General features: G+C 48.6%; 1 protein-coding gene across 1 annotated transcript in view; it reads right to left on the bottom strand.

Annotated features, from left to right (window-relative positions):
- Positions 1-624: 624 nt before the first annotated feature.
- Positions 625-26841, bottom strand: part of LOC123288801 (uncharacterized) — a 34883-nt gene continuing 8666 nt past the window's right edge. The window contains exons 3-10 of the mRNA XM_070520254.1: positions 12457-12602; positions 9588-9715; positions 8720-8864; positions 6863-6933; positions 5710-5922; positions 5167-5378; positions 1082-1242; positions 625-954 (exon numbers count right to left, since the gene is read on the bottom strand). Coding sequence (XP_070376355.1) covers positions 757-954; positions 1082-1242; positions 5167-5378; positions 5710-5922; positions 6863-6933; positions 8720-8864; positions 9588-9715; positions 12457-12602 — 1274 coding nt within the window. The 3' untranslated portion in view covers positions 625-756. The remainder of the gene's footprint in view (positions 955-1081; positions 1243-5166; positions 5379-5709; positions 5923-6862; positions 6934-8719; positions 8865-9587; positions 9716-12456; positions 12603-26841) is intronic.

Below are 26841 nucleotides of genomic sequence, written 5' to 3'. Positions count from 1 at the left end.
TGCCCAGGGTGATGCGTGGTTTGGGACTCTGTAATCTCTGAGTTTGGCTGAAGCCAGAGAGCATGCAGGCGGCCAGGGATATCCCTCCACACCATCCCCGTCCTGCCACACTTTGGGAGCCCCAGTGGGCACTGAACACGTGCTTCCCTGCAGCGAAGCTCAACCCCCACATCCTGCAGGAAGAAGCCTCGACAACCAGGAAAAGCTCTAGAGTCACCTGGGGGCAGGAGCATTTCAGAGAATCAGCTGTTGTGGGAGGGGCCTTCCATGGGGTTCACAAAAGAGCAAATGAACGTTCAGAATATTCGCTTACAGACCTGCGGGGCTGCCGGGCTGCCAGGGCAAGTGGATTCCAGCTTCCCATTTATATACTTTCTGCACTAATGGAACACTTGTAAGGGGTGTGTATGACTTTTGCCATTTAGAAAAACAAAGCTAAAGTATAAACTAGGGAGACTGCCAAGATCCTTTGGGCCCCTGTCACCCTGGCGCCCTGCACAAGGCCAGCCCTAGAGCACGGCGGTGGGCATGGCAGCAGGAGAGCTGGGCCAGACCTCACTCTGACATGAGGCATCGGAGTCTCCCCTCCCTCGCAAATCACGCCCCTCCCTGGGCCCAGAACAGTCTTCGGTGCTCAGGGTCGATGCTGTCAGTTACTGCACAGGAGTGCTGAACACCAGGCGAGATGGTAAATGTGAGATGCACAGTCAGGCGCTCTACAAAGTTAGAGTTAATATTATGACTTTCCAGCTAGTGTCACAGCCCCACCCCGAGGCCCTGCCTCTCACCTAGAGGATGCTGCCAGCGCACCCTTGGAGAAGCCGCAGTGTGACCACTGCACCATTCCTCTCTCTGCCCAGTGTCTGTCCTGGCAGTGGCTTTGGCTCCCATCTCCAGGTCTCCACCTCTGCCCAGATCTTGCCGCTCGGTCATGCTGAGGCCCTGCAGAAAGTCCTGGAAGAACCAGGGCTGCATTATGAGTGTCCTTCTTGGCTCAGGCAATTTCCAGATGGGGCTGAGTGGCTGTTCCCCAGGGCAGTGGGGATGATAGTGGCTTGGTTGTCTGGGAATTGGGGCTGACCTTGAGCCCCTGGAGTTGCTGGCTGGCGCCCCTGTAGAAGGCCAGTGCGTCGCTCCTGTGCTTGCTTAGTTGGGCCACCAAGTGCAGGCTCTGGTCCTCAAGCTTGTCATAGAGTGTGCGGACGCTGAAGTCCTCTAGGGTCTTCACAGGGCATGGCTCCCCTGCAGGAAGAGGCCTTGGAGTGAGACTGTGAGATGAACAGGAGCCAGGAGCAGAGCACTGGGCCCAGGGGTGCAGGCGTAGCCACTTCCCTCCTCCCCTCAGAGCTCTGCAGCAGGATCAGGGGCCGAGGAGGGCAGAGGTCTGCCTGCAGGAAGCAGATGCTAGGAGGAGCGTCGGCTCTGGTGAAGAAAGGCGGAGGTCAGTTTTGACAGGAGCATGGGGAGGAGAGAGGACCTCAGGGGCAGCAGAGAGCCCCTTCTGTGGTGTGGGTGTGACTGACAAGGACCTGCAGCCTGTCTGTCTGGGCCTGGCGTCGCCCCAGAGCTCTGCTGAGGGTGGATCTCCCTGTCCTGGATGACCTGCCAACCACCTGGGGCGCTGTTTGCTGGGTCCTCCAGGCTGTGTCTGACTGCGTGACCTCCACCCCTTCCCTCCACCTGAACTCATCTCACTGTCCCCACATTCCCACAACTGTCCTGTGCTCCCCTGTGCAGGTCTCGTCCCAGCTGGCCCCCTGCTCTGTGGACTCCTGTCCAGCCGGGCTGAAGAGCTTCTCCTCGGAGTCCCACAGTGCCCTGCGCACGCTCCACAGACGGCAGATGCTCACCACGTGCTTCTCTGGCTAAGGGGCCTCCTCTGGCCTTCAGGCTGCGGCGTGTGACCCAGGCCACCTCCAGGAGAGCGAATCGGGGCCCCTCTATGGAGGCCGCTGCCTGCCCAAGTCTCTGGGCCCGAGGGCTTCTCTCTCATCCACAGGAATGTCCCTCCGCGAAGAGCCTTAACCCTTTGACCTCTTTCTCCCTCAAACGCCCTCTGCTCTGCTAGAAGGACATGTCTGGGGGACGGAGACCCCTGTGCAGCTGCCTTTCCCCTGTGGAGTGTGGAGCTGGGTCTTGAAGGCAGAAGAAGAAACGTGGGGTGAGGCCCCATGCTGGCCTGGGGCTCAGCTGGGTGGCACCTGCAGGAACGTGGATGTGAAGCTGAGTGAGCGTCTGCTGCCAGTCCCTAGGCCGCCCTGTCCCAGGCCTGGGGGTGCATGTGGGGAGAAGGGGAAGTCCCATCCATGCTGGCGATACGACGGGGCAGCTCTCACTCTGAGAGCAACACCCGCCCGACCCGGACGGAGCCTGCTTTCCATCCTCCCTCTCTGTGGCCAGCTTAGGACCTGTCCCCTGAGCTACCAGCTGGTCAGGTGGGAAGAGGGTGGGAGTGCAGATCTTCAGAAGACAGGACTGGGTCCTCCCACTCCATCGAGATGCCCCTCTCCATCTGCCCTGTCATACGCCCCACAGCAAAGGGGCACTTCACCCTCCCCTCAGGGACCAGTCCTCTGAGGAAAGGAACCCTGTCCTGGCACCCCAGGTCAGACCTGCTGGGCCCCCTCCTCCCATGGGAGCTCCCAGCAGTGAGCCGCGGCCCTGAATAGAGGCTGCATTTAAAGGTTACAGTGCCAGGGGCAGTCTCTGGCTCTAGCAGCCCCTCACTATGTCCACACTGTCCACACTCAGCACAGCCCACCCTGTAGATCACCCATGAGGGGCGCCATGGGGTGAGAGGGGCTGACTTGTCCTGGCTTGTTAGTTTTTGGTGTCGGCCCTGTCCAGAACAGTCGCCAGCAGAGGGATGACCAGCCTCTAAGCCCCATGCAAAGGCATAGTCAGGACAGCACAGAGCCAGCCCAGCCCTGGACAGTGTGTATGTGTTCTGGCACGATTGTGCATGCTTCTGTGCATGTGTATGATGCATATGCACGTGTGGGCATGTGTGTGTGTAAGGGGGTGTGTGTAAGGGGGTGTGTGGTATGGGGAGGCCTGTGTTCAGGTTCACACAGCTAGCAAGACTCCAGTACTGGTGTGATCCCATGATCATGCTTCTAACCACTCATTTCTCTGCGCCCCCTCCCTGGCCCTTGCACGTTCAGCCCACTTCCTGTGGTCCCTGCAACTCTGCAGTTAAGAACCAGCGGCGTTGACCTTCAAGCTGTGTGAACCCAGGTCAGTGAGGACTTAGGGCCTCTGTCCCATCGTCTGATGCTGTCCCAAGCAGGTGAAGGGCCCACTTCCATGGAGCCTCCCTCCATGCCCCTCTGCATGTACTTCCTGCTCACAGTCGGGGCTGGGGGCCGGGGCCACAGGGGGAGGGTTGGGTCCCCGAGGTCCTCCTGAGCACCAAGGCAACACCCAGTTCTCCAGGTGTGAAGAGGAACTGACAGGCGTGGGTGAGTGATTGTGTAAAGGGAGCCTGGAGAACGGTCCTCGCTTCTGCCCCTGCGGTGAGCTAGGGCAAGGTAGCCACCAGCTGGAGAATTGCCCTGGGGCCCCAGGAACTCCTGACCAGCACAGGGAGGACCAGAGAGCTCTCGCCTCAAACCCAGTGGCACCCTCTCTCTAGTGCTTGCCGCCTGGGGACCTTGGGCAAGTCACTCACGTCTCCCTGAGCCTCATTCTATAACATGAGGACAGGACAACACCTGAAAACACTCACTTCTAGGCTCTGTCGTGAGGATCAAAGGACAGCATGAAGTGTCCTGCAAACTGTCAGTGCTGCACAAACATGAGACGCTCCCCAGAGTGTGTGGCTGGGGTGCAGGGGGTGTGGAGGGCAGGCTGAGCGGGGACGGGGAGAGGGACGACTCACTGCACGCCGGCGTGGTACCTGTGTCCCGGGGAACGGCTCCCTGCCTGCAGCTGGCTCCTTCCCCAGAGCCCTGAGGACCGAGGTCTTCACGGACGGTAAGGCTGGAAGGAAGCCCCAGCCTCAGCGCACAGACACACACGGCTGGCGCAGGGCTCACGTGGACCCGGGGAGCCGGTGACGAGCGCCACAGGCCAGCTCAGGAGGGCGTTCCTTCCTGAGTCCACAGGGCAATGCCAGGCTCAGGAGTGTAGGCAGGGCCAGAGTGGGCAGTGGCCGTCCCTAGGCTGGGGCAGGGCTGGGAAATGTGTGAGGAGCAGAAAGGGACTCACTTGTCCCCGAGAGGCACGCAGTCAGCAGGCACATGAGGCTCCCTGAGGCCCCTCCCCCGGAGTCTCCAAGCTCTGACGGGGCAGGTCTGGGCCAGCGGGGGGCTCAGCACAAGGCCCAGGCCTGTCAGCAGTGCAGTTGCCAAGCCGACAGCCAGCAGCACCCCTGAAAGTTGCGGGGAGAGCGGAAGGGCCACATGATGACCACTCAGAACCTCCCCAGGCTGCGCGGCCGGAGAGCAGCGTTTTGCATTTGCCCCTTGGCCCTGGTCTTTTGGTCTTGCTGCCTTCAGGCTTTAACTCCTCATAGCTCCCTGTAGATCAACCTCATTCCTGCCTCTGGGGCTTTGTGATGTCAGGTGTCCTCCTGGGAATGCTCCTCTCCCCACACCCCACCATGTAAGACCCCTCCGAGGACATTGCTGCTGGCCTTCCCGGCACATCCCAGCACTGCCCTGCGCTTCATGTGGCTTGCTGGCTGCCCTGTGCCCAGGTGGCTTAGCACCTGGCCCCTGCAGGGCAGTGTTCTCTGTCCCACCTGGGTGGGGGCCATGAATGCCCCATGCTCTGGGCTCTGCCGGAGAGCTCAGTGCAGACTGCTGACTCACGAAGACAAGAAGGAAACAAGATGAGAAAACCCAGAGAGGAGGTTAGAGGAGGCACCCCTGCGATCCTGGTACTCTACCGTTCGACTCACTCACTGCGCGGGGACTCGCTCCCCAGGGAAGCTCCCAGGACTGAGGTGGAGGGGAAGGGAGGGTGAGAAAGGAGACCCTAGTGGAGGAAATTCAGTTTTCTTTGTCTGGCAAATGAAGCCCCAGTTCAAGGGCAAGCTTGTCCTTGTGCACACCTGAAGTCTTTGGGGCTGTACCCAGAGTCACAGATGGGACTGGGGGCTCTGCTGTGCCACACTCCTGGCACCAACCCCAGGTCCTGGCTACTCTGGTCTGGGGTCAGTACCTGTGATCACTGCCCAGTCTGGGCCCAGGGTTGGCAGCCTGTGCCTGACGATGCCATGCCTGGAGAGCTGGAACGGGGAGGAGGGCTGCACAGAGGACAGGCCAGGGCCGCAGGCTATCCCCTTCTCCTTCACCGACACCACCACAACGCTCTCGGGAAGTGCGTTGTCTCGAAACACGTATGTGCCCGGATCTAAGAACTGGTGGACAAACCTGGGGGTGAAGGGCCAGAATACAGAGAGTCAGCCTTGGTGGGCTGCTCTCAGCAGGCTGAGTCTGGGTGACGTTGAGCCGTGGCAGGGCCTCCCCCACAACACACATGAATAATGTGGTCCAGGGAAGCTGCCTGTGACCCCGCCCCCCCACCCCAATGTGTGCCCTCAGGAGGCCTCGCCTGCCTGTGGTCTCTTCTGGCCTCATCTCCCACATGGTCTGCAGCCTCCCCTCCTCTCCTGAGTCTTCCTATTGGCCATGGAGGAGGAGGCTGTGACCAAGTGAGTGGCCCCATGGCCCCTCGAGTCCCCCAGCAGCCCAGCTGCATTACCTGGAGAAGTTGACTTGAGTCTCTCGCACTAGGTGGCCGAGCCTCCTGAAGGCCCCGAAGTCCCAGTGGGGGTTGCTGTTGAACAGGTGCTGCTTCTGGTACACGGGGTAGTGACTGGCTGGGCGATCTGGGGAGCGAGCCGGGGCTGGGCTGGGTCCCAGAGGCCTCCCCAGCCCCAGCCTGGGGCAGCCCACATCCGGGGAGCTCAGCATCCTGTGCTCACAAGAGTGAGTGGCTGAGACACAGTTCCCCTCTCATGTATGTAACGTGCCCTTAGTAATCATGCTGCCAGGCAAGACTCTTCTTCCCTCTGCCCACAGAGAGGGCATACTCTGAGCAGGGGGCACCAGGCCTGACGCCCCTCTGTGGGTGAGGCCAGCCTGATGCCCTGGGACTCTCAGAGCAGGGACGTGTTCAACTGTGCACCCCTGGAAGGCAGCACAGTATGGGCATGCAGCAGGTACTCAATAAATGCTATGGGATGGCTGAGAGAATGAGCAGCTAAGGAGGTGGGTGGGGCTGCCATACAGGCAGGCGCCACCTGGTTGTTCCCACTGCACAAGGAGGCCTTACCTGTGTGCAGGTGTTAGTTCTTCTTCCTGAGCCCCCCAGCCCCTCATGATGGGGCTCTGATCTTACCTCCCTCACAGTGGGGAGAAGGGGGAACGCAAATGGGTTCACTGGCAGAGGTAAATATCAAGGTGAAGAGAGGGTGGAGGTTACCCCAGTTCCCAGAGGTTTGTGGAAGAGCTGGGCCTAGAAACCAGGGCACACATGTCCAGTGTGGAGCTCACTTTCCAGGGTGTGTTCCCCTCTTTGACACTCATTGCCTTGGCACGCGTCTCGGGGAGGTACATCAGTGGTTACGTGACACGTGGAACGAAACACTTCATTGACTTCTACCTGGGCCAAGTGGCCATTTTGTGTAAATCTGAAAAGCACGGGCTGTGCCACACACCCAGCGATCTGGCCACAAGCAAGGATGCTGCCTACATTCCAAATGCCAGAGACTGAAGCCTCAGCCTCCCCAAAGGGAGGACCTCGATCTGGAGCCTTCAGTGTGTTGTTCCGTACAGGGCATTCTCTGTACTAATCTGCCATGGTTATAAGACAGCCACACAGGTTACATTTATATTTATTTTCTATTCCATACCTCTCTGCCCCATGTTTTTTCTCCTCAAAATCCATTCCCCCCAAGGCACAGAAGTCTGACACCTCCACGGGCTGCAGGAGGAGTCTCAGAATGCTGGAGCTGAAACATCTGCTCAAGATATGGAATGAAGGCCCCCAGGGAAGTGACTGAACAGGCCGAGAGCAGGGGACAGCACCAGCCTGTGCCCCACGACTTCGAAGGCACGGTCTGTACGTGATGTCACCAGGCAGACGGACAGGGAGGGATGAGGGAGCCAGAGCGGGAGGGCGGGGCCGAGGGGCAGACTCACTGTCAGGGTGAATCTGAAGCTGGAAAAGAATCACGTCCTCTTCTGTCAAGCAGATCACTGGGTTTGGAATGTGGGGAGGGATGCTGGGGGCCTGGGGGACAGGGTATGCCGGGCCTGCAGTCCAGCGACGCCTTTGCATCCGGGAGCTGGACACAGGTGGTCCTGGAAGAGTTTGGGGGGGAAAAGCTGAAGGACCTGGCCTGTCTGGGGAGGCACACACACCGCCTGTTGGCCCCACCCTGTCTCGATTCCCTTTTAAGAGCAGTTCCAGCCCTTCCGGGGCCCTTGCCTCCCCAAAGACTGTCTTCCTACCTGGCCTTCTATGTCCCTGCCAGACCCTGGCCTCCTGAACCCTGGGACAGAGCTGAGAGATTTCTAGGGGCTGCAGTTGCGCCTCGCAGTGCGGCCACCTTCCCCTTCCAGGAGGAAAGCAGCCACGCCCTCACTCCACCCACTTTCTCGGGGAGAGCCTGGGCTTGGTACCACGTGCTTACCAAGGAGGGAGCCAAGCATGGCCATGCTGGAGATGACAAGGCCGAAGATGCCGTGGGGGCCACACTGGACCAGATGGACCCTGGCGCTCCCTTGGAAGGATGGGTCTGGGCCCAGAGCGCTGGCTACTTCCTGAGAACACGCATCACAGCATCATATGCCCGGGGAGAGGAGGAGGGGCAACGAGGCTTCCAGAGGTGGGGGCGCAGAGACCAGACTGAGCCCTTGGGCACAGCCCCTGGTGAGGGGGGCTCAGCGATGTCCACTGTCAGCCTCCTTCCTCACTGAAACTTGCCCGGGTGGCCACCTGTGCCTGGGTCCCTCCCATCTTCAGAAAACACTGCTGACTTAACTCAGTCCCTATACTGAGCCACTGTTTGCCCCTTGTTTCTATCTGCCTGCAAATGTCCTACTTATGGAACAACTTAGAAACATGTCCCTATCACCCCAAATCTGTTGTCCACTCCCATGCCAGATGATCCTCCCTACCTTTCAGTGACAAGCAGACAGAGCCACCCAGAACCTTCTGGCAGACAAATATCCAGGGCTGGCCCTACTTGTGCCCAGGCCCTGGTCCTATGCCACTCCCACCTCGATGAAGCATCGGGGCCCTGAAGACAGCCACGGCCAACAGTATGGTGGGCAAGAGACGGACCTGCCCTGTGGCCAGAGGTCCAGGCTGGGACCAGAGGCGCAGGCTTGGCTCTGGCAGGGTTTACACCATTTCTCTGACCATGGTGAGTGGTTTCACATCGCTGGGCCTCACTTCACACTTCTGTAAAGTGAAGCTGATGTTTTCTCAGATCCCTTCTGGCATTCAGACTGAATGGTTGACATTGACCTAAGAAATACCTCCTTCTGCCCTTCCCTCCAGCTTGCAGAATGGAAATTCATGTGGATAGCAACAGATGAGGCAGGGAAGACTGGTTATCAGATGAACTTTCTCTTCCACCACCTGGTGTCTTTAGACTTGGTGCCTGGTTTTTCTGCAGTCACAGGTGCCCAGGTGGCTCTCTCTCTTGTCCCCATTGGGCAGAGCTGCCCTTCTATCCCAGCCCTTCCCCAGCTGGGCTCACCCTCTGGATGCTGTCTCCGGCCTCGCCCTTCACACTCAGGATCAGCTCTCTGTTGGGGCCCCAGGCCAGGGAGAGCTGGGGGGCCCTGGCCAGACACCGGGCATCACAGAGCTCTTCTGCTGAGACGTACTGCCAACACCGGCAGCTGTGGAGAGGAGAGGGTGAGAGGCCTGCCCGGTGGGTGTGGAGCAGCTGTCTGCTCCCTGATGCCCCTCAGCCCTGCAGGCCTGTCCAGAAGGACACGAGCCGTCTATGCTTCCTAAGCAGTGACTGCACTTTTAATGGAGGTCCACGAAGGACTTGTGACACTGTGCTCTCGCCCTGCCTCTGCACGAGCTGGGCATCTCCCAGAATGCGAGCAGTGCCTGGACAGAGGCACCGCTGAGGCAAGAGTGAGGCGAGAGAGCTCCTCAGCCTGGAGGACTCCTATTTATTCAGCAGACCTCCCGGCACAGTGCTCCCCTGCCCCGTGCCTCCCCTGCCTGGGGGCAACTCTGTCCAGTCCACAGGTCAGCTGGAGGACTAGAACTCAGGAGAAAACCGGGGTCCCCCTTGGCTTGACGTCTAGTCAGGGTCAGCTCCCGGCAGCTGGCTGAGGAGCCCGGGGAGCAGACCTCGCTCTTCCTTGCTGCCAGCACCTCTCCAGCCCTGTGCTGCTTGCCCTGGCTGGTGTTGCCTGGCCCCCCACCACCCTGCCCCTGTCAGGGAGCGCTGACATGGGAGCTTCTGGAAGGAGCTTGCACTCAGCTCAATGTCCCATCAGGGCTGAGTCCTGCCAACACCCTTCTGGACGGGCCCTCTGGGGACGGTCAGGACCTGTCTGGAGATGGTAGATTCATTCTGTTCTCTGTGGCTTTTTGTCACTCACATGCCCAGTTCATCGCTGAGCTCCCCACCCAAGGGGTGACAGGAGGAGGAGCAGTTGTGCTGCTGAGGGGACACACACTGGCGGGTGGCAGCCAGGCGAACGTCTCCAGGCGAGCAGCGCTCTGCCACCTGTGGGAGGAGAGTCCTGGCTCTGGCACCCTGTAGGCCTGGGTGGGGGCGCCCTCCGCGGCAGAGACCATTCCAGAGACAGGAGCAGGGCTGTGAGGAACCAGGCTCCGCTGAGAGGTCCTTAGTTAACACGCTAAGACTAGGGCTACCTTGAGGGTAGAGGGGAACCATGAAGTGATAGAAGATAAGTTTGCTGCCTTGGGGGGATTTGGGAGGTCTGGCTGGGGAGGCTGGACAGCTAAGATTACATCCTAGGAAGTGAGGATCAGCAGTGACGGTGGTGGCTGGTCAGGGAAGGCTTCCTGGAAGAGGTGAGGGTGAGCCTAGGTCTGAAGCGGGATTGTTAGAGCAGGACACTACAGAGGGGGAGGGCCAGAGTGTGTCGGGGAACAGGCCCGGTGACTGGCTGGGCTGGTACGGAGGGGCTGCCGGAGGAAGCAGCTTTGGGTGAGGCTGGAGAGGTGGCTGGGTGGTCGTTCCCATGTTACCCTGGGCCCACATTATCTGCCTGCCTCCTGAAAGTGTGGAACCGCGGGAAGGAGACAGGGCAGCCACAGCCCCTTCCCTGGGGGTCACGTCAGGAAAGACACAGGCCCACCTGGACAACCCAATTATTTACGCCAGTGGTAGCTAGACTTTCAACCATGCCCCCCAAGAATAAAAAATTATTGTAAAATATATTACTATAATATATACTGTACTGTATATAAAATATATATTAAAATACTTGTGAAAAGCTGAAGAGAAGGAAGATCACTGTGAACAGTTTTGATGTCTCCTTCTTGAGCACACCCATTTTGGGATGGGCTTGGCGAGGCCAGAGCCTTCCCTGTTCTCTGACCAGGTAGTAGGGGTGACAGGTGAGGGAGTTTGCCTGTTAAAATCAGAGATGAGTCCTGGATGATAGCCATGAAAGAATCCATTCCTCTGGTTGAGGATCTGATCTATACGACCCAGGCCACATGTCAGAGTCGAACCCCATCTCTAACTGGCTGTGTTACGCCTCTCTGTGTTTCGCCCTCTTCATGTGGAAAGGAGGCAGAGGTGGGCCTTCAGGGGCTCGAGGTGGGCCAGGTAGTAGCCTCAGGCTCGACACAGGCAAGGCCACTCCAAGGCTGTGGGCTAGGAGGCAGCTCTGAGCGGGATGGAGCCAGTCAGTTGTCTTGGCTGCTCGGTCCTGAGGCAAGGGGTCCTGTGCCCGAGGGAAGGTAGAGAGATGCAGAGGGTGGGGGGGATTTGGTGTTCTTGTCTGCGAAGGAGGGAGGGAGGGAGCCCATCTCCTTTTGTTCTTGTAGGGGCCCTGGCCTTGCCCTGAGTAGGGATGCGGGGAGCCAGCACTAGCTGGTGACATGAAGGACAGGTGCCCAGACTGCCCTAGGGAGCCAGCTCCTTGTCCAAGCTGAGCATCCTCGGCCAAGCTCAGACTTGAGCAAGGCTTGGGAGCCAGGTTGACTAGAGGTTTTCAAACTTTAGTGAACATCAGAATCATTTGGAGCGTTTGTGAAAATCCAGATTGCTGGGTCCCACCCCTAGAATTTCTGAATTCAGTGGATGTGGGGTAGGGCTCGAGGATTTGTGTTTCTTAACAAATTTCCAGGTGATGCTGACATTGCTGGTGCAAAGACCACACTATGAGAACCACTAGGCTAGAAGTAGGCAGGATGCAGAGCCATTTGTGCAACGGGAGAAGGGCACGCACAGGGAGGGAGTGCTGGAAAGGTAGGGCCAGATGACGGGAAGCCAGCAGTGCTGGGGCCACAGCCAGGGGCTGGTAACTATCTCTATCTGGTGGAGAGCAAGTGCGTGACTCAACCTGTTGACTGTTCTCCTGTCAAGGGGCAGGGTCTTCGAAGGGCAAGGCAGAGCTGCCTGACGAGGGATACAGATGGCAGAGGAGAAAGGTGGTGGGAGAGCACCTCGTTCCTCCTCAGGGTTTTGGAGGAGCTCCTATTGGCCCTGGGTGGCATAGGCCAGCCTTGGGGTCCTGACTGTCATCTTGTTCTCTGTGGCTCAAATGTGGGATTGGGAGTGACTGATAATGGGAGATCTGGATTCAAAGGGGAAATGCCTGAACGGGCCAGAGCTGTCTGAGATGGAGCCTGGGGGAGGGGCTGTGTGTCAGGGGGCAGCACAGGGGGCTCTCTGTGCCACAGGGCTGGTTGGGTGGAGAGCCCTCCCGAGATGCTGCTGACTTTTAAAACGAAATCAGATCCAGAGCTTCCAGAGCTGGCCATGAAGGGAGGGCCTCCAAATCTTGCTGCCACCAAGGCTGCACGCCTGGTGAGGGGCCGCTGTGCTCATCAGCTAGCCTGCCACTCATGCAGGGTGTGGCCCTTCCTGACGCCTGCAGTGCCTTGTTTTGCCGTGTTCCAGGGACGGACATGGGAATGCTCACACTGTGCAGGGGCGACTGTGCAGGGTGCTCACCCTACAACCCACAGAGCGGCCCTGTCAGCTCCCACAGAATGCTCCTCAGTTCAGCATAGAACAACTGAGTTACTCTCCTCAGACCCTTTATAATGCTGAGGTGCTGAAGCTCCATGATAAGCAGAAACACGAGTCTTATCATGACGTGAGCTCTCTGAGGTCTTCTCATTTGTGCAGGAGGCAATCCACCCGGACAAAGGACTGAACTCCAAGCAGACAGCCAGTGAAGGTGCCTGGCTTGCAGGGCAGCACCCGGACGCTCCCTCCCGTCACTCCCCTCAAATCTTCCTCTCCTTGAGGCTGCAGGGCATTACCTGGGGCTGGCAGTCCTCAGCACCATCACTCTCGTCGCTCTGCAGGCCCCTCTTATCGGAGGACTCATGTCCTGCCTGGCAGATGCAGGAGCCGTCTGACTTCTGGAAGACCCTGTTCAGGCCCCGACATGTGCAGTGGGAGGCACCTGGGGACAGAGAAACCCTGTCGTCTGTCACAGGCACCTGGCAGTGAGCCAGAACCTGAGTGAACCCTCCGTCCCTGTCCACAGGGCACCTGTGGTCCAGGGGGCAAGTAGACACCCACCGTCCCCAAAGTTGGGGCTGAGACGGTCTTTGTGGGGACTGAGTGGGATCTTCTAAATCAGTCATTCTCAACCCTGACTTGCACTGCATTCATCTGAGAAGCTTTTAAACAACACTGCTGTTCAGCGCCATTCAGGCCAATTAAGCAAAAATCTCTGAGGTGAGGCCAGGGCATCTCCTTTCTGACAGTCCCTTGAGCACTGCAATGTGCGGCTGGGGCTGAGCACTGCTGATGCCGTGGAAAGCACTTGACGTCCTGTGGAAGGCGTTGTTCCTTCCACGATCACACAAAGCCATGTGGGGTCGGTCCTGAAGGACTGGCACAGGCCTCTGTCTCTGGACAAGAGGAGAGATCTGCAGAGCCTGAAGGCCGCTCAAGAGGCCTGAAGGATGGATGGGATTAGAAAGGCAGAGCTGGGAGCACAGGAATTCTCAGCAGAGAAGGTGACAGGTGAGGAGGTTCGGGGTTTATTCAGGAGGCAAAAGCAGTCCAGGTGAATTTGTGATTCAGGAGGGGCAGTGGGAGGAAGGGTAGAGAGTGGGCCGGTGTAGTGGCCTGGGGTTCCCTGTGATTCTGAGGCCTCGCCAGGGCCAACCGGCCTGCGTGCCTCTGTGGAGACTGGCATCTGCTCAGGAATGAAAACACTCATTTCAGGTTCAGCCCTTGTCAGATTGCTGAGGATGACCACTCACACACAGGACACAGCAGCCCACAGACCCTCGGCAGAACTTGTTGAGTAAATGGATTGAAAGTTGACATTTTTTTGCTAACATGGTCGCATTCTTCCCCAAAAGAATTTAGGGACCGTTAACAAGAGAGAATTATTTCTACTGTAGAGAAGGAAGGGAGTTACTCAGTACTGAAGTGACACAGGGAGTATTCTCCCACCAGACAGGCTCTACACGGTTAAGCCCTCTCTACTGTCCTGAACTCTGGAATGTTCTTTGGCCCGTCTGGACCAGGTCCTTGCTGAGACTCTGTGCCCCCGGAGTCTTCCGCGTCTTCTCATGGTCCAGAGCGCTGGGCTTCAAACCTTGCTTCGTGCACCCTGTGCTTCAACAGAGGCGCCTGGGGGCCTTCTTAGGGGAGGAGTGACCTCACGGCAGCAGTTACAAGACCTCACCCTCAGTTCACTTGGAGCCACTCTACTCTGACATGTATCATATTAATTCCCTAAATAAGAATTCTTTTGAAAGAGTGTTTTCTTGCTAAAGAATACTTTGAACAGAAGTCTGAACTCTTGGTCTGGCAATCATGACTACAGAACTGACCACGGATCTATATTAAAAGTATCATTTTTAAAATATCTTTTCCCCATTGTCTTAGCCCAACAAGATTTTACTTCCCCTCAAGTTCCTGTTTAAATACAACCTTTTCCATAAAGTTTACCTGAGCCTGCCATGCAGAAGCAATTTCTTCCTGTTTTGAACCGTCCGGACTTTTTTCACTTCTTTTCTTGTGGCATTTGACACGTCTGCCAATTTGTTATATATTTTTTTCTTTCCTCCTATCTTAGTATCTTCCACAGTGCTTTTGTGTCACTTACAACAATAATTTGAAGTTAGTGTTTGTAAGATAACCTTCAAGATAAATTAACTAAAAAAAAAACCTCTCCACCTATCACAAAAGGGAAAGAGGCAGTTTACAAAAGTGCATATGCTTACAGACTCGAGCAGCGGCAGAATAGCTCACAGTGGTCCCCCCTTATCCACAGTTCTGTTTTCTGTGGTTTCAGCTACCCGCGGTGAACCTTGGTCGGGAAGCAGACGATCCTCCTCCTGACGTATTGTCAGAAGGTCAGTAGCAGCCTAACTACATCACAATGCCTGTGTCGTTCGCCTCTCTTCACCTCCTCACGCAGGCACTGGATCATCTCACATCATCGCAAGTGGAAGAAGGGTGAGCGTGCACAACAAGACATTTGGAAAGAGAGAGACCAGATTCACAGAACTTTTATTACACTTTATTGTTATAATTGTTCTTATTTTATTATTACTTATTGTTGTGAATCTCTTCCTATGCCTAATTTATAAATTAAACTTTATCATAGGTATGTATGTATAGGAAAAACATAATATATATAGGGTTTGGTACTATCCATGGTTTCAGGCATCCACTGGGGGTCTTGAAATGTGTCCCCCATGCATAAGGGAGGACCACTGTATTTCAGGCCAATATTCCTATGAGGCACAATTAGAAAAGCCAGAAAAAAATATAGAAAATATCTGACTGAAGGAATGAAAAACTTAATTGAGGATTTAAGGAAAAAAAATTCTGGAGAGAAAGGAAATCTGGAGGGATTAGCCCCACATTTGGCCCCACATTTCCCCTAAAGGCATTTGCCACTTCAGTTGAGAGGCTGAGAAGATGAGCGCAGCCTCAGGATGTCTCATCAGGCTAAGGGGACAAAAGTTGGGCCCACCAAGAATGGCAGTCTCAAGTAAATGTCTCAGCTTTCAGTTGGGACCACTGAAGGGCTACACCCTAATAAGCAGTGACTGCAAGAACACCAACTCTCTGAAACCTGGAGCCAAGCACTAATTTTCTAAATCCCTGATGAATTGAGGTGATCTGTTCCTACTGTAACTGCCTTCCAGAATGAAAGTAATCCCTCTCGGGGGAAAGATAATAGCATCCAGAATTTCAATTTTCATTGATAATGTTTATCATTCAATAAAAAATAACCAGGCACGCAAAATAACAAGAATTGTTAAGAAATTAAGAGAAAAACTCCCAGATGATAGATACAGGGTCTCAAAGATCCAATTATTGGAGTTATCAGATGTGACCTGTACTTTAAACTGTGATTAGTATGGTTGATAAATCAAATGACAAGACGGAGAATTTCAACAGAGAATAGTGAACTATAAAAGAATATGTAGAAATTCTAGAACTGAAAAGTTCAGTGGAAAAAAATAAAATATCAAGAGATATATTTAATAGGAAATTATATGGAGCCAAAGAGAAAATTAACAAAATGAAATATAGGTCTGAAAAACCTATCCAGATTGAATCTCAGAAAGAGAAAATAAAAGATAAAAAATGCAGAAAACAGTGCAAGAGACACGTGCATGTTAAAAAGAGATAACGTACGTGTAGGAGGAGATCCAAAATGAAAGGGAAAGAGAATAGGGCAGAATATTTTAAAATATAATGGCTGAGAATTTCACAAAATTTATGAAAGACATCAAACCACAGATTCAAGAAGTGCTCGAGAACCACAAATAGGATAAATACAAATAAAAAGCTACAGGAAGAAAAGCTTAGTGATATTACTACAACCCAAAGACAAAGAGAAAAATCTTAAAAGCACCAGAGAAAAAGGACATTTACCTCCAAAAAGCAAATATAAGACTTTTATATAGAAGACTTCTCAACAGAAATAATGGAAGGCAGAAGCAATGACAGCCTATCTTTGAAATGCTGAAAGAAAATAATTGTCAAGCTAGAATTCTCTACCTCGCTAAAATTATCTTCAAGAATAAAGCTGGAAAAAGACATTTTTAGACAAAACATTAGAAGACGAAATTTTAAAGACCTAATAGCATTTGCAATAACATCAAAATATATCGAATATCTAGTAATAAATCTAATGAGATATACACAAGGGGTCTACTCAGGAAATAAAACAAAAATCATTATTTAGAAAAATTAAAGAGGACATAAATAAAAGGAAAGTTAAGCCACATTTACAGATTAGAAGACTCCATGCAATAAAGCTGATTAGGATGGGGCAATGCTTTTAGAAGGATAGGATGAAAGACAGTAGAACAGAATAGAGATCCCCAAACAGATCCACATGTAGATGGGATGTTTAATTAATGACAAACATGAGTGATCTTTCAACAAAGGTGCCATGCCAATTGGACATCTATTTGAGAAAAATGAATCTTGACCCTTATCTCATACCCCACACAATAAATCAACAAAAACTTTAGGCAATAAAAAGTGAGAATATATTAACCGGAGTGGGAATTTTTCTTGTAGATGGTAAGAAGCCTAATCAGAACACAAGCCTGAAGAGGATGTTGGCTTATTTCAGCATTCGACCCACAGGTGATCAAGGGGCTGAACTGTGTTATGGACTGAATTGTGTTACCCCCCAAAAGTTTGTGTTGAAGTCCTAACCCCCAGTATCTTAGAATGTGACTGTATTTGGAGATAGGTCCTTTAAAGAGGTGATTAACTTAAAATGAGGCCTTTAGGGTGGGCCCTAACTCAATCTGACTGGTGTACCTATAAGAAGAGAAAATTTGGACACACGAAGAGACCCCAGCGATGCTTGCACACAGTGGAAAGACCACGTAAGGACACAGCAAGAGGACGGCCATCTGTAAGCTAGGAGAGAGGTCTCAAAAGAAACCAAACCTGCTGACACCTTTATCTTGGACTTCTAGCCTCCAGAACTGTGAGAAAATAAATCTCTATTGGTTAAGGCACCTAGACTGTGGTATTCTGTTATGGCAGCCCAAGGGTTCTATGTCACAGAGAATGGCTGCAACAATTTTATCCTGAAAACATTAAGCTAGTTAAAAATATACTTCTCAACCACTAAAGCAATTGGCCGTACTAGGTTGTTATGTACAAGTCAGTGACATGTAATTTAGATGACACAACGATTGGGACCCACTTCACCCAGGCTCTGATCTCCAGGTAATGGGGGTCACAGGATTCAGGGGGTTGCTCACCTAAGAGATAGAATGCCTTATCCAGAAGACAAGAAAGGATGGCAGGATCTCTGACAACCTCCAGTCACACCATTTGAAGGTGGTATGGCAGGGTGATCAAGAGCAGGAATTTGGGAGTCAGCTAGACTGGCTTCAAATCCTGGTTTTGCCACTAAATGTTGGAATGTGGGCCAGTTATTGAAACTCTCTGTGGCTCAGTTTAGTATTTGTAAACCAGGAATGATAGTGATTGTGCCGTTTCATGGAATTAATACAAGAACGCCATGAGTTGATGCTTGGACAGCACTTAGAGCAGTGCCTGCCTGTGGTAAGTGCTCTTATTATAACCATGGGCCCTTGAGAACCAGTTCAACTGACCCCGTCTTATCAACAGAGTAATTAAGAGTTACCTTTCAGGAACTGAGACTCCTCGTCCAGTTCAGGCCAGTTGAGACCACCAATCCATCAACTGGACCTGCACAAATGCTTGATAAGTGACCTTTTTGACGTCAAGGAGCTAAAAACTCCACCCTCAGATCATGGTAATGCCGCCATTTTGTGAACATGTGTTCTGGGAAGAGCCATGAAGCTTGACTACACTTGTGCAGATCATCAATTACCTCACCTCCAATCATGAATCTCCACACTTCAGACCACCCTGCCCTTCATCCCATAAATTGTGCCCCAAGCCCTGCATCAGGGAGACAGATCTGAGAGCATGCCCCTGCCCCCTTGCAGATTGGTCTAGCAATAAAATTGTTTTCTTTTCCCAAAAGCTGATGCTGTATTAATTGGCTTTTTAAATGTGCATCGGGTAACAGTTTTGGTGACCATGAAGAGACAAGGTCCTGTGAGTGCCTGCCTGAAGCTCTGGAACCCCAAGTGGGCTGCGGGGTCTTTTCATCGACCCTAAGTGGCTGCCTGGAAAATTGTGTCTAGTGGCTTGGGTGATCAGATTACCTTTTCCCACTGTGGCGCTCCAGGCCACAAGGCATTTTTTTTTTTTTTATTTTGGGAGAAGAAATAGCTTCTGGATCAAGATGTCTCTGGGCTCTGGGTGAGTAACTTTAAGAAAGTGTCCTTTACCTGTCTCTCTGGTTCGAGTCCCTAAAAATATAAGTTTGACTTTTATTCTGGGGAATCTTGGTGGGCTGAGTCCTGAACCCTGGGCCTAAACCACCCAAGGTAATTAGTGGCAGGATAAGAGGTTCAGCTATGAAGTTGCTTCTGGTTCTGAGTAGCTCCTGGAAATCCAGTTCTGAGTAGCTCCTGGAAATCTGGTCCTGAGTAGCTCCTGGAAATCTGGTCCTGAGTAGCTCCCGGCAATCTGGTTCTGAGTGGCTCCTGGCAATTCGGTTCTGAGTGGCTCCTGGCAATCCGGTTCTGAGTAGCTCCTGGAAATCCGGTTTTGAGTAACTCCTGGAAATCCGGTTCTGAGTAGCTCCTGGCAAACTAGTATTCTGGTCTCTGTTATATGTAGAACTGTATTGTGTGTTAATGTTTGTCTAAATTGACTTGGCTGTTTTGGGGACTGAGTTTCTCAGTGGCTTTAACAAACTCTCTTTAGAAATTACCTTCTTGGTTGTGGCCACCTTGCAAAGAGCCCCCTAAAGTAGAAATAACTGTAAACAGCTGGTAAAATAATCTGGGATCATTTGAAATTTCAGTGGACACTTTGGGCTCCTTTTGAGCTTTCAAACCAAGAAATGAAGAAATCTTTAATCTTTAAAGAGTCCAGTGTTCCATCTTCTGGCATATTTGCTTAAAACCTAGAGGTTCCAGAAGCTGCAAATATTTACAAAAACTGCCAAATCTTACTAAGCTCGTTTAGTGTCTTGAGGGCTTGGCTTAATAATTGTCAGATTGGAGGTCCCCAAAATGTGATTGGACAAAAATGCAGTTTCACCCCATTTTGTGGTCAGAGATGGTTGGACACAAATGTGGGTTGCATTCCCTTCTGTAGCTGAGGGTCCTACCAAACTGCCACCAGCCTCAGGGGAACTCCATTGGCCAGTAGAAGGAACATTCCAACTAGATGAGGTCATTTAAAAGTGCACTTAAAAGCAAAGACTTCAAAATTCCAAAGTAACCTTATTGAAAGTTTCGTTCCAAAAAGGAAGAATAAGCTATATAACTTACCTAAAAGAAAAGCATATTAGGTCATGGCTTTACAGACACCATGTAACCAGAGTTAATGAGACTCTGAGAGATTTTCTGGGAATGTGCTGTTCAATACTTCCAAGTAATTACTCCTTGTCCCAGCTGAAATCTGACAAGATATTTGAAAGGATTTAGCAACTTACAACCAGAAATTCAGCCAAACTGGGAGGTGATATTCAGAGCCTGACAAGAATTTCTTTTTGGCTTCTTCCCTAAGTTAAAATAAAACTAAGCACCCAGGGAGAAAGAAGCAAATTAGGGATGATGTAGTAGTGTAGGTAGATCAACCTATAATTTTATTTCAGTTACAATCCAATTTCTGAGAAATTAAGAGCAACTTTCCTGGTCCAGTCTGGTGCTTCAGTAGTTAAGTTTGCACACTCTGCTTTGGTGGCCTGGAGTTTACAGTTTCAGATCCTGGGCAAGAACCTACACTACTCATCAAGCCACGCTGTGGCGGCATCCAAAATCAAATATAAGAAGATTGGCAACAGATGTTAGCTGAGGGCCAATCTTCCTCACCAAAAAAAAAAAAAAAAAAAATGAACTGTCCTTAAAAAAAAAATCCTTGCAAAACTTGTAATGCAGCTCTGGAGGCAGTTCAGCTTCCACCCATTTCCTTTATCTAAAAAGGCTTATAGCCTCTCTGGGAACTGTTATCTAGTCCATCATCAATTCATAAGACTGAAGAAAAAAAAAGAAAAAAGGAAAGAAGAACTACCTATAGAGCACCCTTGCTCAACATCTAGCATCTGGGGTGTCTTCTCTACAAATGTTAGTAGAAAAAGCTTAAAACAAAATTTGGATTCCATTATTCCTTCATAACTACATGATTCATGACAGTAATTAGGCTTATTTGCTATGTGTCTGATTTGTAGCAGTAATTTTAAAAACAATATCTATGGAGTCTCTGTGTATGTGCGTGTCTATATATCTCACATGTGTGTGATATCTTACATCCGGATGGTATACTTTCCAAAAAGCTCAATTCAGTTGGCTTAATGTAAGCGCTTCCATAAATTATTTCTATATGTAATAGAAACTAACTCAAATGTCTTTCAAGTTCACATGATATAAGTTAATCTTTGGTAAATGAAAGTGTTTTTAAGTTTGCTGGTTTGATTGAAGTAAGCATGTCCTTAGAGTCATCAACATTGGACATGATATAGACATGCAGCCTTCATTAGTTAAATAGGCTCAAGTCATCACTGACAAAATTTGTCATAAAAAAATAATAACTTAGAATGATAGCTGATTTCATTGAATGTCTCATGAAATTTTTGTAGGGAGTCTAAATAATTACTGGGAACAAGTAAACTAAACAAATATAAGCAAAAGTTTTTAGGTGAACTTTTTAACAATAATTATGTGTTATGGCATGTATTTAAAATAACTTCCAAAATCTCTTTAGGAACTTGAAACTTTGAAGTTTTGTTAGGTGAAATTAACTGATAAAAAATGCATTGAATATCTAGGTCATTTTCAAATAAGGTAAAATACTGAAACATCATTGCTAAATATATCTAGGTTTATCTACTTTTGGTTTCTTATTACAGAGAAACTAAAAGATGTTTGGACCTATTAGTAACCATGTCTTGTAATTTATTAAAAGATTGCCCTATGAAGTAGCATGTTTCTAGAAATTATAAAAAATATTTATAAATTTGCCAAGCCACAGAATGCACAGAATGTAAGAGACAGTTTATAATTGCTTACTTCTTAGCTTTCACTAAAAATTAAGGTACATAAGGATTAAGAATTTTAATTAATATATGTGATTAAAACTACTAAAAATTAATAAGGAAAATATCTTTGTATTCAAGGAAAGCAAGATGTATGTTTTTAGTAAAGAAGGTATAAAGAATGGAAATATATTTTATTTCTTATTTTAAGAAACATAAATTTGTCCTCAAGTACTAGGAGGGAAGAAAGGAGGAATGGGACAAATTCTGAATGTAAAAAGAAAATTATAGAAAGTTTTTAGAAGAGGAACCCTGAGGAAAGAGTTTTGTACATGGTCAAATTGGCTAAGATTAAAGTGAATTAAATTAAGTAAATAAGTTTTAATATCACAAGTAAGCTGGTGCAAAATTAGAATTCAGTTTTCTCTCTCTTAAAAGCATAATTTTCTTGAACTTTTGGTCTGCTCTTTTTTTTTTCCCCTAAAGATTGGCACCTGAGCTAACAACTGTTGCCAATCTTTTTTTTTCCTGCTTAATCTCCCAAAATCCCCCTGGTACACAGTTGTATATCTTAGTTGCATGTCCTTCTAGTTGTGTCATGTGGGACGCTGCCTCAATGTGCCATGTCTGCACCCAGGATCTGAACTGGCAAAATCCTGGGCCTCTGCAGTGGAGTGTGTGGACTTAACCGCTCAGCCACAGGGTCGGCCCCTAGTCTGCTCTTGAAAAAGAGATTATAAAAGGTTTTTCTTTATTTTTGAGTAAGGCTACCTAAAAAATAGAAATTCTATGCTTTGTCAAAATAATTTCTTATGTTCCAAAAGGCTGAAATCTCTCTATTAAGACAACTTACAGTTTTTTTTTTTAAAAAAAGCTAGTTAACTCTATGTTTGCCTTTAACATCTTCTGTGTCACTTTGGTTAAATGAATGACTAAGCATTGTGTCACAGTGAGTGTTGTTGCCTATTTGACCAAGTGTTTTAAAACCTTTTGATATTTTTGACTTCCCTCAAATTCAAATTTTGAGAATTTCCAGTGGGCCCCCAGGACTTCTCAAAGAATTCTTTTTCTCTTTATAGAGAGGGAGATATTAAACTAATTAGGCTTATTTGATATGTTAAATTACATGGGAAGCATTGTTAAATAAGTGATGATAAGCCTTCTTAGGTTATATTTTGTGGGTGAATGTTTTTAATATAAATGTTTTTTAAAAATTATACAACATTCCTAAAATTCTAATCTGTCCTGGTTGTCAGCCATAATTCTAGTTATTATCTTAAAGTGTCGTATGTCACAGAAATAATCAAGTTTCTTTGTCAATTGCCCTTTTTGAGTCTTTCATCATTTGCAGACAGTTGTTTTACTCTGATATTTTTACAGATGTATTTCATATTCAGAGAGATTCATGGAAAGGACTCTGACATTTGCTCTAGAGTGCAGGTTTCTGATAAACTTTCAGATTATAAAACTGAGCTGGGTAAGAAACTACAGAACTATAATGAGGAAATTGATGGCCTCATAAAACTACTAACAGAAGATCAACATCAAGAATTGATTACATGCAGCTAAATGAACCAATAAGGAGGATTATAATTTTTATGACTTTTTGTTTGAGATTGCTGATTTTTAATGTTTTGTTTTTCCATATTTAGGAAATCTTTTTCTTTTTTCTAAGTCAGCTATGACTTATAGCAATGTGGTAAAATTACACCTTTGTAAGCAAAATTGAAACATCTACTTTTTCTCCCTGCCTAATCTCTCTAGAATTTGGAAACTCTTGATGAGTGAGTATTCTTATTTTCATGGCAATATAGTTATTTGCATAAATTCAATAAGAATCTGTTCTCCTTAAAGCAGGACACAATTGGAAACATTGGTTATAGTACTAAGGCTTTGACTGGGATGTCATATTTGAGAGAAACATTCATAGACTCAGATATGACCAGACAGCTTTGAGGAAGAAAGATTGACTTTATGGACTAAAGCTGCTTGGAAATATTGACCTGGTACCTCGCTTACGGGACTCCCAGTCACCTTACCAGGTGAGTAAATATGGTCACTTTCCTGGCACGTGCAAGGAACTTCAGGATATTTTGGGGAACCTCAGGAGAAGAGAGGAATTCACCCACATCTAAAGGTATTGCAGGCGGAGTCTGAAGACAAGTCCTTGGGTAGGTTTTCCTGGCTTCAAGGACCTTTAAAGTTCAGTCTGAGATTCCTTATGAAAAGTTCCAGCAAAGCAGATTTAAAAGCTATAGTAACCAAAACAGCATGGTACTGGCAACAGACACACAGATCAATGGAGCAGAATCAAGAGCCCAGAAATAAACCCACACCTATATGGAGAGCTAATATTCAACAAGGGAGCCAAGAGCATATGATGGAGAAAGGAAAGTCTCTTCAACAAATGGTGTTGGGAAAACTGGACAGCCATATGCAAACGAATGAAAGTAGACTGTTATCTTACACCATACACAAAAATCATCTCAAAATGGATTAAAGACTTGAATGTAAGACCTGAAACTATTAAACTTCTAGAAGAAAACATAGGTAGTACACAATTTGACATCGGTCTTAGTAGCATATTTTCAAGTACCATGTCTGACCGGGCAAGGGAAACAATAGAAAAAACAAACTGGACTACATCAAACTAAAAAGCTTCTGCACAGCAAAGGAAACCATCAACAAAATGAAAAGACAACCTAACAATCAGGAGAAGATATTTGCAAGCCATATATCTTATAAGGGGTTAATATCCAGAATATACAAAGAACTCATACATCTCAACAACAAAAAAACCAGCAGCCCAATTTAAAAAACGGGCAAAAGATTTGAACAGACATTTCTCCAAAGAAGATATACAGATGGCCAACAGGCAGATGAAAATATGTTCAACATCATTAACTATCAGGGAAATGCAAATCAAAACTACAATGAGATATCACCTCACTCCCGTCAGAATGGCTATAATTAACAAGACAGGAAACAATCAGTGTTGGAGAGGAGGTGGAGAGAAGGGAACCCTCGTGCACTGCTGATTGGAGTGCAAACTGGTGCAACTACTGTAGAAAACAGTATGGAGATTCCTCAAAAAATTAAGAATAGATCTACCACATGATCCAGCTACTCCACTGCTGGGTGTTTTCCCAAAGAACATGAAAACACAAAGATACACACACCCCTATGTTCATCGTAGCATTATTCACAACAGCCAAGACTTGGAAGCAACCTAGATGCCCATCAAGGTTCAAATGGATAAAGAAGATGTGGTATATATACACAATGGAATACCATTCAGCCATAAGAAATGATGAAATCCTGCCATTTCTGACAACATGGATGATCTTTGAGGGTATTATGTTAAGTGAAATAAGTCAGAGGGAAAAAAGTCAAATACTGTACGATCTCATTCATAAGTGGAAGATAAAAACAACAACAAACAAACATGTAGAGACAGAGATTGGATTTTTGGTTACCAGAGGGGAAGGGGGGAGGGAGGAGGGTGAAAAGGGTGATTAGGCACATGGTCATGGTGATGGACGGCAATTAGTCTTTGGGTGGTGAACATGTTCTAATCTACACAGAAATTAAAACATACAATGATGTACACCTGACATTTATATAATGTTATAAACCAATGTTACCACAATAAAAATAAATACATAAAACAGTCCATATGATCAACTGCTATCTTGCTGTACTTATGTAAATAATTGGGCCAAGTTCATTGAAGCTAGCTTATTTTGCAAACCAATTAGTCTGAATTTGGCCATCTTTGGTAAACATGAGGGTGCTTTTAGAGAGAAAAATTGTATTTCAATAGGAACTACAGTACATATTTGTGGATATTAGATTCTAGTTCTGTTAATTGTCTTTGAGGTGTTGTTTTCTATCTATACATTTGACTGGATCCTGAATTCGTCTAGACTGCTGAAATATCTGGCTACAAATCTCCAAACTAACGTTTTCAATTTTTTCTATCATTTTCAATTGGAACCACTGAAACTGAAACCATCTTTTTCCTGTAGCCCTGCAAACTGAAGCTGGACAACTTGATATAAACTTAAGAGGGGCAGAGGTGATGTCAGTATTGTGGTGGAGTGAGCTTTCCAAGTAATCTCACTCCTCCAACATACAATGAAAAAGACATTCATACTCCAACAGAGGACATCCAAACACAACACAAAAAATGTCTGAGAGACCCACACAGCCATACGATGGAGGGTGGAGAGACTGGAGCCCACTTCAGAGGAGGATGGAATGGGGTAGGAGAAAACTTCAGTCCCTCCCCTAAAGACTGCAATTTGGGACCATGGGAGGCCTCCGAGAGGGAAGGAATGGGGGAGGAGATGTAAGTTCATGGGAACATCAAAGATGTTCGAGGGCCCCCACAGCCTAAGGGAAAGCCCCTACCGAGGTGAAAGCAAATGCAGAGAGCGACCTCATCAAGCCAACACCCCAGGAGAGCAGAGAGCGAGGGCAGAGCAACAAACATAGAAAGCACGCAGGAGAAAGTGCCCCTCCTCCCACCCGACCAGAGCCAGCTCCAGTGCCTGGGATGTTGGTGGATTGTAGAGGGTTCAGAATACATGGCTCTTGCCCCCCACCAAGTGGTGATAGGTGGTAACTGCAACCAAATAATACCAGGATGCCAAAAAGTGGAGCCACCCCTCCTAACAATATCAAACACTATATCAGACCTCCAGACAAGGGAGAAAATGACAAGTACCAAGAAATCTGTCCTGAGGATGTAGAAATATGTAATCTAAACAACAAAGAATTCAAAATAGATATAATCAAAACACTCAATGAGTTAAAAGAGAATGTAGAGAAACAAGTCAACGAGTTCAGCAGCGACTTCACAAAAGAGATTGAAACTATAAAGAAGAATCAATCAGAAATATTAGAGATGAAAGACACAATAGAAGAAATAAAACAAAATATGGATTCCCTGAACGCTCAAGCAGACACCATAGAGTAGTATATCAGCATAATCGAAGATAGACATGTTGAAATGCTCCAGATAGAGGAGGAGAGAGAAGTAAGCCTGAAAAGAAATGAAGAAAGTCTCCGAGAAATATCCGACTCAAGAAATGCAACATAAGAATTATAGGTATTCCAGAAGAAGAAGAGAAGGAGAATGGAACAGAAAGCTTGTTCAAATAAATAATAGCAGAGAACTTCCCAAACCTAGGGAAAGAGACGTAAATTCATTTGGAAGAAGCTATCTGATATCCTAAATATGTCAACATCAAAAGACCTATGGCAAGGCATACAGTAGAGAAACTGGCAAAAGTGAATGACAAAGAAAGAATATTAAGGGCAGCAAGGCAGAAGAAAATAACTTACAAAGGAACCCCTATCAGGTTTTCAGCAGATTTCTCTGCAGAAATATTACAGGCTAGGAGAGATTGGAATGACATATTCAAATCTTTGAAGGACAAAAACTTTCAGCCAAGAATACTCTATCCAGCAAAAATATCCTTCAGATATGATGGAGAAATAAAAACTTTCCCAGACAAACATAAGCTAAGGGAGTTCATAGCCATAAGATCCCCCCTACAAGAAATCCTCAAGAAGACCCTCATACCTGAAAAAAGAAAGGGAGAAA

This window comes from Equus asinus, chromosome 11 (assembly GCF_041296235.1).
Source record: "Equus asinus isolate D_3611 breed Donkey chromosome 11, EquAss-T2T_v2, whole genome shotgun sequence".
NCBI classification, from domain to species: Eukaryota; Metazoa; Chordata; class Mammalia; order Perissodactyla; family Equidae; genus Equus; species Equus asinus.
This window is presented reverse-complemented; position numbering and strand designations above follow the sequence as displayed.